The 14,917-nt window shown below is 40.4% G+C and overlaps 1 protein-coding gene across 1 annotated transcript in view; it reads right to left on the bottom strand.

Moving 5' to 3' along the window:
• si:ch211-186j3.6 (neural-cadherin) overlaps positions 1-14,917 on the bottom strand; it is a 256,960-nt gene that overhangs the window by 91,331 nt on the left and 150,712 nt on the right. The window contains exon 25 of the mRNA XM_028580890.1: positions 14,552-14,781. Within this exon, the coding sequence (XP_028436691.1) occupies positions 14,552-14,781 (230 nt within the window). The remainder of the gene's footprint in view (positions 1-14,551; positions 14,782-14,917) is intronic.

Genomic DNA, 14,917 nt, shown 5'->3' with positions numbered 1-14,917 from the left:
GCCACTCTTACTAGCCCCCAGCGGGTGGCATATAGGGCTGTAACAGTTCGGTCCGGTCCGGTACACGCAGCCGCACGTAGAATACACGGTATGTAGATTGATGCACATAATGTGGAACCAAAGTTCACAAGCGCCTGGAAATATTTAGCAGTACGCCATTAGCAACATATTCTAAGGTTAGAACAACAAGCAGATTGGCGTGACATTGTGCCACACTATGGCGAGCGCAAATTAAATGGCACGCCCCCTTTGTTTGCCGCCACTGTGGGTAGTTGGTTGATCAAATGCACACACAATGATCGGTGGTGAGTGCTAATTTCCAACCCTGGTGGAAAAATGACACTCCTACCTCTTGTCTTGATTATGAATGTATTTAACATTGAATACACATGCATTAAAGCATAATATCAGAAGGGCCTATCCTCATGAATAAAAGATAAAGCATGAACATAGCGGTTGTGAAGGTTGCTTGTCATCCTCTTGCCGTTGGCTTGTCAATAGCAAGGTATTGCAATATTTCGGTTATCGCAACAGCCCTGCATCAGACTATAAGAAGTACAGCAGAGTGTATTTCCTTTTGCACAGACTATAATAATTATCAGTAGGTGGTGCTAGGGAAGTGACAACTATACCCCACCAGCTTCACACCCACAAACACTACCAACGGTGTTCATTCAACGGACACAGACGAGCCAGAAGCACCATAGCCTGGTAATGAATCTGGGTCACTGCAGTGGAGGTCAAGTGCATTCAAATATTTCATTTGACTTTATTTTTTATCATTTAAAATGTAATTTGAAACAAAAAGTTAACTTTAGCTTTTACAGAGAAGCAGCTGCAGACAGAACCAGATGGGAGGGAGGCTCTTGATCAAATGCATCCCAATAATCTTTTAACATACTTTGATCAAAAATCAAGGAATATTTAACATCTGGCAGACCGGACCCAACATGTGGAACATATGAGTGATCTTAAGCTTTTTTGACGTGCCGGCTAGAAATCACCAAACTTGTTGTAGAAAATGACAAACATTTAGAGACTAAACATATCCCAATTCAAAAACTTCATGTCATTTTTTTTGTGAAATACTATACGGTGATAATGGTGTACAGAAACAAATTAATAGTTTATCCATGTAATTACCACTTTAGAACCTGAGTACATTGGCAAAAGAAACACAGCAAAACCCAGTCTAGGAACCGACATGTGAGGAACTGACTCAATGATCCATAATATAAGCTATTAAATGTAAATGTATGCGTATGTAATAATGTCTGGGTAATCTAGTTTACACAGACCAATAAACAAATGTGCATACACACCGACACACACACAAACAACAGAATGCTGATGTGGAAAGTGCCAATTCAATGTGAATGTATTACAGCACAGTGTTTTGCATTTGGTTCCACATTGGTTGTGCTGTCCTTGGCTGGTTAGAGTGACTCTGGTCAAAGAGATTTTACGGAGTTTACATACACATGCATGCACTCATAGTGTGGCATAGACCCACACGGACACTCTCTCACACACAAATACACGTACATACCCACTAAATGTGACTCTTGTTGAACCGAAACAGGGTCACTTCATGCTCAATGTTCTGGACTGATTGGACATCATTCAGTGTGACTGGATTGCACTCACTAACCATGCAGTTCACATATATTCCACCAAATTGCCTGTGTTGCAGTAGCTGTGACTTTGATACAGGTTGCGTTTCATGGATCATTGTTATTGCTGACTGACGTCTCATATCATCACACTTAACAGTTGGAAAGATAAGTAGTGGTGTTTTTTTTCCATTCAAAATCACATGCTTTCATTTAACCTACCTGCGTCATTACTGCATCCACTTAATAGTCAATTAGGACACAAATCCTTCTATTCATTGGTTTCCCTTGGCTGTAATGTTTCTGGGAGTATGTACAGCCAGTGCAGATTAAACATGGAGGGGGTCGTGTGGGAGCTTTAGAATGCCGAGAGAGTAACATAAAAAAGAAAATATTGCTAGCCTTAGCCTTTAAAGAGTTTGTGTAACAATGTTGTGTGGATATGTTTTAACCCGCACATCTGATCATAAAAGTATACTTAAAAGACAGGGAGGGCATCTGGTGTGTAAAGTGTACCATTTAGCCATAATAAAGAGATACACTGCAAACGGCACGCAAATGGAAAGTTTAGAGGTGAATTATGCTCCAGGAGAAGTTTCTTGGCAAGTTTTTTTCTACTTTCTTTTTTATCATGAATACATACAGTATCAGCATTGGAATCTATTGTAACTGATCCATTTGAACTGACTGTGACTGACTGAAGCACAATCTTTAACACCTTTGCCTACCTTTATTTCATACTCCCTTTTTTATACAACGTGATTGCACTATCTGTGCCGTCTCCTTCCCAGCACAGGATAATGGATCCTTCAAATCATTGACATTTAAAAGCCAAACTGACACACTCATGCAGTGCAGAACTGTCTGCAGAGGGAGGAGGAGGTACGGAGGGGAAGAGGAGAAGGGGGGATGATTAGGGAGGCAGGAGACATGGGGAGTACAGACAGGAGGGAGAGGTGTCAGCATTGTGCTGGGTGTCAGGTGGTTAAAAACAGTAGGTGGACAGCTAAGATATTCACCTAAAAATAACTTTTGACTTTGGTTTGCCACTCAATCAAATATACAGAAACATGACTACATTAATCTGGGGGTGACTCAGAATGGTCGACTATTCCACGATTCAATCCAAGGAGTGTGATAACTGTTGAATCGTAGCAATGGAGGAAAGTGTGGTTCGGAACAACGGATATATATGGGGGTTGCTAAATGTCTCATTTTCCGTTGAATGGCTGGGTTTCACACAATAAATCATGATATGCAGTCTTTTGGGTATAAATATTAGCTTATTAATAATACTGTTATTAAAAACTGTGAAAATAACTTGTGCTTTATGTCAGTCTTCTTAGTGTGTGTGAATAAATCACCATGGTAGACTTAGTTGAAATATCCAAATCTGTGGGACCATCGGAGCCTCAGAAAGGATAAAAATGAGGCTACTGTTTCAAAATCAAACTATATATATATATATATATATATATATATATATATATATATATTAATCAGAGCATTCACATAATAATGTACTATCAGAGCGCTGAATACTTCAACTATACTTTAAATTTATGAACAATTCTTTTTAAGTAGGGGGAAGCATGTAGAAAGAGCTGGCAGCCACAAACGGTGTCTCTCCATCTCGTTGAACCTTTCTAACCCCCAAACCCTAACCCTGCCTGTCGCTTCCTTTCTATATGTGGATTTAAGGAATAAAATTTGGTGCCAAAAGTTCTATTTTCAATCACGAAAAGCAAACGGACAAAGAGAAACCGATCTAACTGATCTGTTCTGTCTGTTTTTCCACTCCACACTCCAAAAAACATCACTGTCCATTCTAAAACATTAGCTAAGCAATAGTCACGTGTATCTCGGCTAATCATTTTGTTGTTTCTTTTGCTATTTTTCTATAGATAGATGAAGATTAAACGCAGGGGGATCAATGAGAAAAAGCCAACAAAAATAAAGGCAAGACTTGAACAAGCACTTTCGACAATGTACATTTTTAATCAGGGACACCCCTACATTGGTCTCATCCTGTTCAATAGCACCCCAAATAGGGCTTTATTCATGCTTCATGATTCATTTCTTTGTTAGTTTGGAATGCTAGTAAGACATTTTAATTATTGACAGGAGAGCACATTTGTGTTTCTTTCATTCTTTTACTTCTTTTCAGGTGGGAATATGCTCTGCATTGTGTTTTTCTTCTGTAGATTTTATTTTAAAATATCAATCACTCATTCAATCAGAATTTATTGTATAGCATTTTTCTGGCATATGAAATGTAACACAAAGTGCTTCACAGAATCCACACAAAGTGATAAGTGGCTTTGCAATTAATGAAACACTCAATAATGACAGCATTCACTAAAAATAAAAACAGGACCTGAGGAAACGCTATCATAAATCTCATCAATTTATGGTGAGGAAACACCAGAGGCCGGATTAGAAATACATAAAAACTCCAACTTGGTAAATACCAAAATACACCATTTAGGAAAACATAAATAAATAGACAAATACATCGAAAAGGACCTCAACATTTTGAAGCAAACAGGAAGCCAGCGCAGAGACTTTAAAATTGGTGCAATGTCCTAGTCAACACACGTGCAGTTGTGTTTTGCAGTAATTTAAATTGAGCTTTATTCTTGTTAGGGAAAGTAGAGCATTACAATATTCAATCCTGCAGTTAATAAAGGCATGCATTAATGTCTCTGTAACGGCTTGAGGGAAAAATGGACGCACTCTGGCAATGTTCTCAAGATGATTAAATGCATTATCAGTCATGTTTCTAATGTGAGGTTTAAAACTAAGGCCTGAATCAAAGATAACTCCTATGTTTTCAGGCCCTACTAAGACAATGTGGTGCCCCTGGGCAATATATATAATATTGATTTATTTATTATGTATAATTATTAATATTATTATTATTGTTAAATTAGTGTTCATAAACAAGTAATGTATGGTCTTTCAACAATTTCAAGTGAATAATATAACAATTTACGGAAAATATTGTTAAAGCTTGTGTCATGTGGTGCCCCCACTGGTTGTGAATGGCTGGTGCCCCTGGGCAGTGGCCCAAGTGCCCTTATGGATAATCCGGGCCTGCATGTTTTTAACTTGTCGAAAAGGGTTTAATGCCTGTGCTTGCAGTTTTGAATTGAGTTTATGTCTCTGAGCTTCAGTAGCAATACCCAAGACTTTCGTTTTGTCCATGGTGAGCTGTAAAGAATTCTCTGCCATCCATAACTTGATATCTAAAATGTAGTTAAAAAGGGCATCTACTGGCCCTGAGACATGGTAATGTGACTATATATTTATGCTATGCCTCCTGATGTTTTCAAGTGGCAGTTTGTAAAAATTAAAATGTGTGGGATCTAAAATTGAACCGTGGGGAACACCACAATTCCTTTTATATATTTTAGATGAACATTCATCCATACATACAAAACATTCTATAGTGTTAGGATATGATTTAAACCATTAAAAACAGAACCAGAGAGGCCAATCAGACTGGGAAGTATGTAGTTAGAACTAAGGCATCTAAATTGTTTTGCTTCAGAAGAGGTTTAACTATGGATGTATTTAGAGCAGGAAAACAGGGAAAACACCCACCTGAAAAGAAAAGTTAACAATGTTAAGAAACTCACAAAAAATCCATAAACATTTGGATGTGGGAATTGGATCTAAAAAGCAGGTTGCTGGTTTTAATTAGAAAATAACTCTACCAAGCATCTTAGCATCAACCAGGACAAATGTATTCAGTGTTTCCTCACATAAAACAAAGGTTATGAAGTATTAAGATTCATATACTCTATTTATTCAATCTATTTGTGTCTATTTTATCTCTGAAGTGGCAAATTTTTCACATTTGGAGTTGGGAAAACATACTGCTAGACTAATTAAATGGTCAATGGTTGAAAAGAGGATTTTGGGGTTATTCCAGTTGTCGGTTATCGGTTTTGAGAAGTCTGCTTGTCTTGCATGTTTAATTGCCTTGTTGTAAATAGTCATTTGTTCACGGAACATTTGATAATTGACCACTGATTTATTATTTATTCATCTTCTTTCTGCTGTTTGACATTTTCTCTTTAATTATTTAATTTTCCTTCATTTCTCCAGGGAGATTAGAAGTCATCTTTTTCTGTTTTAGTGGAGACAGTGTGTCAATAGTTGACCTTAATTTACAGATACATTTATAGATAAAAAATAAAGTGCTCTCACTTCAGTTGTAAGATAGAGCTTCCTGACAGTTTGTTCTGGAATATATAGTATAAAACTAGAGATGGTCCGATACCTATTCCAGTATTGGTATCGGCTCCGATACTGCCTTAAACGCTGGTATCGGTATCGGGAAGTACTGGAGTTTATGCACCGATTTGATACCACGTAATAAAGCCCTAAAGAAAATCTACGTTAAAGTAGTTTATTAATGTTCTTTTTCCGTTATAACTGACTGTCAAACTGGAGAATAAAAAAAGAAAGTTCTGTGTTTGTTCATGTTTCACAAAGAGTTTAACCTGAGCCAGACCGACAACAAAGATACAAATCATATCACATCCATACAGGGATAGTAGTATACAGTTGTTAAAACATAATAAAATATATGACACACCGGTATCGGATCGGTACTCGGTATCGGCCGATACTCAAGTTCAGGTATCGGGAAGCAAAAAATGGTATCGGACCATCTCTATATAAAACCATTTACAGTAAAATAAAAAAATCATAATTATTAGAGATGCCTAATAAAAGACATCCACAATTGAAGAGATATTGACAGACAGGCCATGGATTATACAGTATAAGGTCTAACATGTGGCCTCTTTTATTAGTAGGCTGAGTAACATGTTAAATAAAATTCACACAGTTCAACAGATTTAAGATTCCCAAAGCAAAAGAGGATATCCTGGAAATCAACACCAGCCCCCCTGACTCAGCTGCCATCCAAAGCCTGAAGAGTGGCAAGGCATGTGGCATAGATGCTATTCATGCTGAGATGCTCAATGCTGACATCCAAACATCAACACGAGTGCTGACGGACCTATTCTAAAACATCTGGAACAGTGCCACCATCCCTGAAGACTGGTCCAAAGGTCTTATTGTCAAAGTCCCCAAGAAAGGCAATATTAAGAACTGTGACAACTGGCGTGGAATCACCCTTCTGTCTATTCCAAGCAATGTGTTCTGCAGAGTCCTTCTCAACCAATCAACTTTGTGGACTTCAGGAAGGCCTTCAACAGTGTCCACCGAAAAACACCCTCTGGAAGATACTGCACTCATATGGACTACAATCAAAGATCATCTCAATCGTAAAAACATTCTATGAACATTTTGAGTTCATCATCGGAAATGACCTCTCTGAGTGGTTTTCCGTGCAGTAAGGAGTGAGACGGGTGAATCATCTCCCCTATCCCCTTGCTGGTTGCCAGAGACTGGATCACAACCAACACCACAGCAGACAGACCCATAGTCATCTAGTGGACTCTGTTCTCCCAGCTGGGAGATCTTGACTTTGCTGACAATCTTGATCTCTGATCAACCAATCAGTACAACACGCAGGCTAAAACTGATAGGTTGAACAACTTTGCCAGACAAGTTGGGCTCAGTATCAACACCTCCAAAACACAAGTGATGTGTGTCAAATCCATCCCCTCAGCACCCATCCGTTAATGAGGAACCACTTGAGTTTGTGGAAAATTTCACCTATCTGGGCAGTCTCATCAGTAAGGACAGCGGGGCATCTAAAGACATTAAAGCAAGGATGAGAAAGGCTCAGGGTGCCTTCTCCCAACTCCGTCCCATATGGAGATCAAAACAATACAGCCTTAAAACGAAGATGCTCATATATAACTGCAATGTAAAGTCTGTTCTGCTGTACGGTTCAGAGAGCTGGCGAGTTGTCAAAACAGATATGAGGAGAATGGAAGTGTTCCATAATGGATGCCTCCAACAAATATGCCAGATATTTTGGCCTAATAAGATCTCCACTGTACAAGAAAATAGGAAGCCGGAGCATCACCAAGGAGATTACGCACAGACGCCTGAGATGGCTGGGACATGTGTTGAGGATGGAGCAGGACCGCATCACAAAAATCGCCTTAAGATGGACACCACCTTAAGATGAAAAACCTGGGAGGCCCAAAACCAACTGGCGCAGAACTGTGACACAAAAGCTGGAACAGATGAACCTGTCATGGGGAGAGGCCCAACAAGCTGCCAGGAACCGAATGCAGTGGAGAGTGCTCATTGAAGCCTTATGTCCCATAGGGGATGAAGAGGAGTAAGTAAATAATTAAGTAAAGCAAAAGAGTCTGGTTGATTGTCCATGTGGAAGTTAAAATAATCTCATAATAAAGTCATAATTGGTGTGGATTGTTGAGAGTAATTCTGAAAATTCTGAAATAAAGGTTGAGCGTCATTTGGGTGGCCTTTAAACTAGCATACATATCATAGGAGGGCTGCTAAAAATAATGAAGAAAGATTTGTATTCATCAAATGTAATATGTGTAAATGTATGTCTCTCTGCTCGATAGTACATACACATTTGTTTCTTAATCCCCAAAGCCTACATGGCTGAAAATTAATCAGCATGCCCAATCTTTTGTATATAATCTCCCAAATGTTGAGGACATGTACAGAGAGCATAGATAGGAGAGGCTAGATCTTTCAAAGGTGGAAGAGTGTGTATAGAAAGCAAGAAAGGACCAGCGGGGCATTGTGTCCGTTGAAGTATTATTCCAAAGCACTGAGAAGCTTTCACAATCCTCTCCATTGCCCTCAGGGCCACATTAATATTATGACAAGATGAACCTTGGGATCTGAGGGCCATACCAATGATTTCTTTTAAAAGTCAAAAACCTGTGTAGTATCATTAAAAGTCAAAACACAGACGGATAACTCCCACTAGTGAGGTAGAGCAGGGAGAAAAATAGACAATGGAAATGCAGATACTTAATTTTTTTAATCTCCTACTTCTGAGGCATTACTGGAGAATTGAGAACATTAATAATTAGCGCTGCTTCATCTTCAGCACCCCATCCCCCCCTTATTCCACTCTTCCTCTTTCTGTCCCATCCACCAGGCCCCCCTCATTCTCTATATCTTCATTTCTCGTTCATCCTCTCCATTGCCACGCTTCACATTTCACATCTCCCTCTCTGCTTCTCTCTGTGGTCATGCTTTTCTTATCCTGAAAACGTAATAATATACGTGCATGCTTTTCTCCACGTCTCTAAACTTTTGCCTCTTTTCTGGAGGAATGGAGGTAAGAGAGAGGCAAAGGATTGAGTGCAGTGATTGAGTTGAACTGACCACCATGGCCATGACTGGACTCTGGATTTGCACTGTTCTCCCCCTAACACGCACACTAACACGCACACACACACACAGGCCCTTTATCCTCTGAGGACATTGGGTCAGCTCTCTCTTTCTCTCCCTGCTGGTGAAATGCATGCAATTCAACTTTCTTTGGTTCACGCTCTCCCTCTCTTACTCTCTCTCTTACACGCTCACGCACGCTCACGCACACACACACACACACACACACACACACACACACACACACACACACACACACACACACACACACACACACACACACACACACACACACTCAGATCTCCTTCTCCCATTCAGAGTTTTGAAACGTGAAATGAGGTCTGACTGAAGCCAGCGGCCAGGGAGCGTCAGTGTGATGAAGTGAAACGTTTGATTTTTACTAACTCTCTTCTATATAATGTTGGTATCCTTTTTCATGTTTTCAATTTTGCTTAGCCTGCCCTCTCTAGCGGGTGAAATGCAATTTATTAAGACAATTTATAACTAAAGGAGGATGTAGGAGGATCTATGTTACACACCTTGCTTGCATCTGAAAGAGCACAGTAAGGGTTGGAAGGTTGTTTTTTTTGCTTCCTGAGACTGCAACAGCCAAAGTATTACAGCCATGATCCACACTGTGCATTTCTGTTAGAGTCAAATTGGGTGGGATTTAAAAGGATGTTCCACACTCATGGACTATGAATAAAGGAGAAATAACTTTTTTTTTACCTGGGTTGGCCCAGATAAAACTGTACAAGACAATGACCTAAATCAGACCTCATTTCCCCGTGTCCTAAATCACAGAAATGGTCTGTCCACTTATTTTAGGTGGAGGATGATCTGTGGAGACCCATATCATCACTAATAACAAGTAAAACATGTCCACTAGAGGTGGCTTGTCCAGACAAACCATACACGCTGTTTCTTTGGCTAAGTTGAGTTGATGAGTTGGTCTTTTGGGAAAAAAGGGGGAGAGGGGTTTACGGCTTAGGGTTTTAGACAAGGTAGCAGTGTTTTAGCTAAATACAGTGAAGTTCAATTACATTAAATAGGATTCTCTCTCTCTGTATTCCTTCTTTTTTAAAAGGTGCTCTAAGCGATGTTGGGTGACGGCACTTCTTGTTGACGTTCAAAGTATTTTCAAACAAAACGAGGCTAGCTCATCCCGTCCCCTCTAGAGCGCTAGAAGACTTTTAGATTTTTATGTTTGATGGTGCAGGTTGGTACAATTTGTTTTTGTTGGCGTTCGTGGAGCCTGGGCTGTCTACAGACACAGCGTTTTTGTCCAGTGTGGTCAGGGGACAAACAGCCAGCGGATAGTGAGGAGATGTTTGCTATATGTGACAAAAAAATGTTGTAGCCTAAAAAACGCGTGACATCACTTAGAGCACCTTTAATAAACCACTTGTGACTTTCTTAAATCCAGGATGGCAACATCGGCCTGATCTAATCTGAAATATGACCTTTGGCTATTTCTGTATCACTCTTATGTATTCAAACTAACCAGACTATTTAAATGCAGTCCTTCTTTTGTTCTTCATTTTCCAATATCACATTAATATATGGCTGTTTGGCGTGGTTCAAGTAAACAGTGTAGGCCAATCCCCGGATTTTGTATATTACTGGAACATAATGATCATGTATCCCTTGACTGCAAGAGTTAATACGGAAAATTCAGCGTGTAACCACAGCAGGCTGTGCCTTGTACTTCAGCGAGAGAGAGTTCTATAATTTGTCTGGTCAATTGCATACCCCACTGCCCTATTAGCAAGTGTTTTTTTCTCTTTGTTAACACCAAAAAATGAAGGTAGTAATACATGCTGAACAGTTAATCATGAGACCGCACAATCTAACACGCTGTGTGTGGAAGCATTTTAAATTTGACACCATATATGGAAAAGGCCTGGATGAAGGGGTTCAATGTCTTTTATGTTCACAGCTCTTGGTCTTTTTAGAATGAGGGAACATTACAACCTAAATAGACTAGAGACACACTGAAATATTGTGTATTTTTCTAGCTTGAATGGGACCATAAAAGATACAGTGACAAAAGGTAGAGGGAAGTCATTCAGTACGAGTACAGTGACACATTATTTGTTTGACTCTGTGCTCACACACACTGGTTTTGAAATATAACAATGACTACGAGGTTAAAGTGGCGACTAGCAGCTTTAGTTGGAGAGGTTTTTACATTCACATCAGATGGACTGTGTAGGAACTGTACAACAGGGGAGACAATCAACGAAGGGGAAGAAATGTTCAGTAAGTAAACTCCACTCAGGAAGGCAGATCTCATTAGGAAAACCCTGACGAACTTCTGGCAAATTTGAAATTTCCTCTGCAAGTCGGTCTGGCCAAGAGCCCATTCAAGCCCATTTCCGCTTTTTGCCGCTGTCGCTGCTACGTCACCCGGATCGTTGATCTGATTGGTCGAAGGACTATCCAATTGCGCCCAGAGGCATTTGAGCGGCGTCCGTTGGTACTCCATACTCCCTTTCGAAATAGACTGTGAATGAAGCTTGCCCAGACCCACTCTCAGTTACAACTGAGAAGGGTCTGGTTTCAACCGGGCTAAGATCTCATGGCTAACAAAAATAAATGCTCAACAGACTACACAGAGGTATAATAAAGTATCCCACCATACATATCTTCAGTTTCCCAAACCTGCAGGTCTTTGGACTATGGGAGGAAACCAGAGGACCTTGACAAAACCCATGTGAACATGTGGGCAAAATGAAAACTCTCCACAGAAAGGTCCTGGCCTGATAATCTAACTCAGTGCCAGGTGTAAATGAAGCTGTGCTGCTTCCACTGATATCATCATTACAAGGAAAGAGGCTCCAAGCACACAACCCCGCACTTACAAAAGACGCCAATCAAAATATAAAAGCATCCATTACAGAAGGGTTATGGTAAAGATATTATGTTGAGTTTGGAGGTTAAAAGAGTTGGAGGTCTATGTCTTTCACCCTGTACAGTAGCAGTCAAAAGATTGGACACACTTTTCTCATTCAAGTGAATGGCAAAGTGTGTTGAAACCTTTGTCTGTTACTGTACACTGATTGGTCTTTAATGAGACATGATGTGGTTGAAAATGTCCTAAATCTCTCAGACCGGTGAAATGCTCACTTGGCTGTGGCATCTCATTTTCCTGTCATGTCCAACTCTGAGTGATGGAAAATAAATTGAGAAAGTTTTCAGGACAAATGAGCAACAATGTTGAATAATACATACTTCTGATGTTTTTGTGTTCATTTTGTGTCCACTGGCCTGGACTGCAACGGAGCGCGGTTTTCAGGCAGGAGTGATCAAAGGAGAACCCCAGGTGGGAACCAAGAATGTTGTTGCTGCAATGCCCACCATAACAAGCAAACACTGTTGTGGAAGCAGGTTAGACAGGTTTAGATGAGCAGATACTTTGTTATCCATCTAGAAGACATATACACACACGAAAAGGCTGGAAAACGTGTGTGGCATGCGTGGTGTACACAGTTTGTGCGTGCAACTTTAGAGTGGCTGCTTTATGAAAAGAACATGGCGTGAGGGATTGTGATTTTTGAGTACACACAACATTCCCATTATGCGTGTTCATAAGCCAGCTATGGCTTTTGGACCATGCTGGGTCAAAGCCACTTTTCCAGTGCTGACTGTTTGATATAAAAAAGAACAAAAACTGGAATTTGGAGTTAATTTTTACTTATTAGGCAGGCTTTTTTCCTCACTATTTCAGTAACTCGTATATGACTCATTCTTTTCTGGTTTGAGTCTCAGACTGACATTTACTTTCCTGCTGAAATGTCTCATCTGGCTGGCTTATTAAGAAAGTGTTAGACCATAGGAGACATTGACAGTGTATTAAACTGTCCTAGTCTAAAAATGTTAAAATAGCCTAAATAGCCTGTCACATCTTTGTGTCCTCCTCTGTTCTCTGCCTTTTATCTTCAGCCATTATCTTCATTTTAATTCTGGAAATGAAATGCCAACCTATTGCATTATTTCAGACATGAGTGGCAAACAGCTGTGTTTATTTCTAGGGTTGGTTATTGTTTGAAAATGTTCGCTACTAATAGAGATAGATATGCCATTTGCTGCTGCAGTACCCATGGTAACCTCAGTAAACAATGCCACTGTATGTGCAACACATTTGGGAGAACACCCCGTCAAAGCTTTATTACATTTTAGATTGGATAAACAAATGAAACTGGAATTTCTGGCTACTGGGGTTCGATATCCCCCTATTGTCATGGTGGTGTTTGTTTTCGATGTCTTGGGATTTTGTGTTTGGTGGGTTTTTCAGTTTCTCTCCCTGGCAGTGTGTGTGCAGCAGAAACCGTGGCTGCCAGAGCTGGGTCTCTGTAACAAGGCGCACCTGGCATTCATTTCGTAATCACTCCACCCGTAACAGCCTGGTCAGGACGCCACTCCTTTGCCAGATTATACCGATGCAGTCGGCATAGTTCAGTGGCTCTTGGCTCTTGTGTTTTCTAGTACCTAACATGAGTTTTCCTAGTGTGCGTGAGAATACAAGTTTTGGAGTATTTTTCTTCATGTACTTTTGGATTTCTGGACTAATTAAGAGTTTTTTCCTGTATGCAGTTTCCAGCATGCCCAGCAGTCCAACCAGAGCTCCAGCGTTCCCCTGCTCTCAGCCTAAGTGATTCTTGTGGTCAGCCCACCATCACCTCCTGCTACGTCAGCCAGCCCTCAAATGCATCCGCATACCTTCAGCCAGTTCCCCAGACACTCTTAGATTTCTCAATCAACACCCTTAAACACCTGTTTACTTTTGCAATTTTAGCTAAACCTCACTTTCATCTCAAACACATTTATTTGCCTCACGTATAACTGCGATTGCCTCACAATCGATGTGTATTCCCTCCCCCGTTGCCTTCACACTCGACTGCCATGCGTAGGTATAAGCACGTTGAAGCAGTTGCTGATAAAGGGCATAAAAAAAGCCGTTGCGTTGTTGTTACCATTTTCAACCAAGGCGGCGGCCAATAATACAAAAGACTGCCAACCTTTGTGTTAGAAAGGGAAAACCCTGCATACACATTCAAATCAGTTAAAAAAAAGAAGCTATTCCTGAAAAATAACCCAAGGTGGGAAGCGTGAGAAAAGGCTTGGAGGTTACGGATTGTTTTTTCACAGTATTTACGGATGTCAGAAGTGTGCTGTTCTAAAATGAGTTTCTTGTCCAGGATGAGTCCAAACTATTTGACACTGCTCTTGTTTTAATAGTGATTTAGTTGGGTTTGTGTACTATGTTGTTAATAGAATTTCCAGTCCTGCATCCAGCAAACATTTTGACTGACATTTTTGATTTGTTGGATTTTACCTCAGGCTTCAGCCAAAACATTGCCAGAGGCAAAACTGCTGCCAGCAACAAACAAGAGCCCCAAGTTTGATTTCTCTGTAGCTTGAGTTTTCCAGTGCCTTGCTCACTGGTGTGCATTTGGTTGGATTATGTTATGTAGATTACGTGCGTGCTATTCAAGAGGTTGTCTTGTCAATCAATTAAATCGGTCCGATCAGCCAACAAAACAACTAGATTGTAAGACATGTATTGTGTCCACTTTAAGTATCAATATGGATAAAAAGGCTAAAGAACACAGACAATGACCTACCTTTTGTTTGTGGGCGGCCACATAACCATGGATTTTCTCAGGCTGGAGGAAGGCGGGTCCACCGTGCACAGCAAAGCGGACATCCAGCATTCGCTCCTTCACATCCATGAGGCTAAAGATGTTGACGTCATCAGATGGAACGGAGAGCATCTCAGACAGGAAGTCCACCAGCAGCTCGTAGCGGCTCCGCTGCTTCCCTCTCAGTTCAATGAACTCCTTTGCTGTGATGTCTGAGAAACACACACAGACACACGCACACACACGATTGGAATTGTAGAATGTATAGAAGTGGCCTCATTATTTCCACCCATGCTCAAGGATAAATCCAATTATTTTTTTTTTAAACTTGGCCCAAGTGCTAAACTA

Source organism: Perca flavescens, chromosome 1, assembly GCF_004354835.1.
Source record: "Perca flavescens isolate YP-PL-M2 chromosome 1, PFLA_1.0, whole genome shotgun sequence".
In the NCBI taxonomy this organism is placed as follows: domain Eukaryota; kingdom Metazoa; phylum Chordata; class Actinopteri; order Perciformes; family Percidae; genus Perca; species Perca flavescens.
The sequence above is the reverse complement of the archived record's forward strand: the minus strand, read 5'-3'. Positions and strand labels throughout refer to the sequence as shown.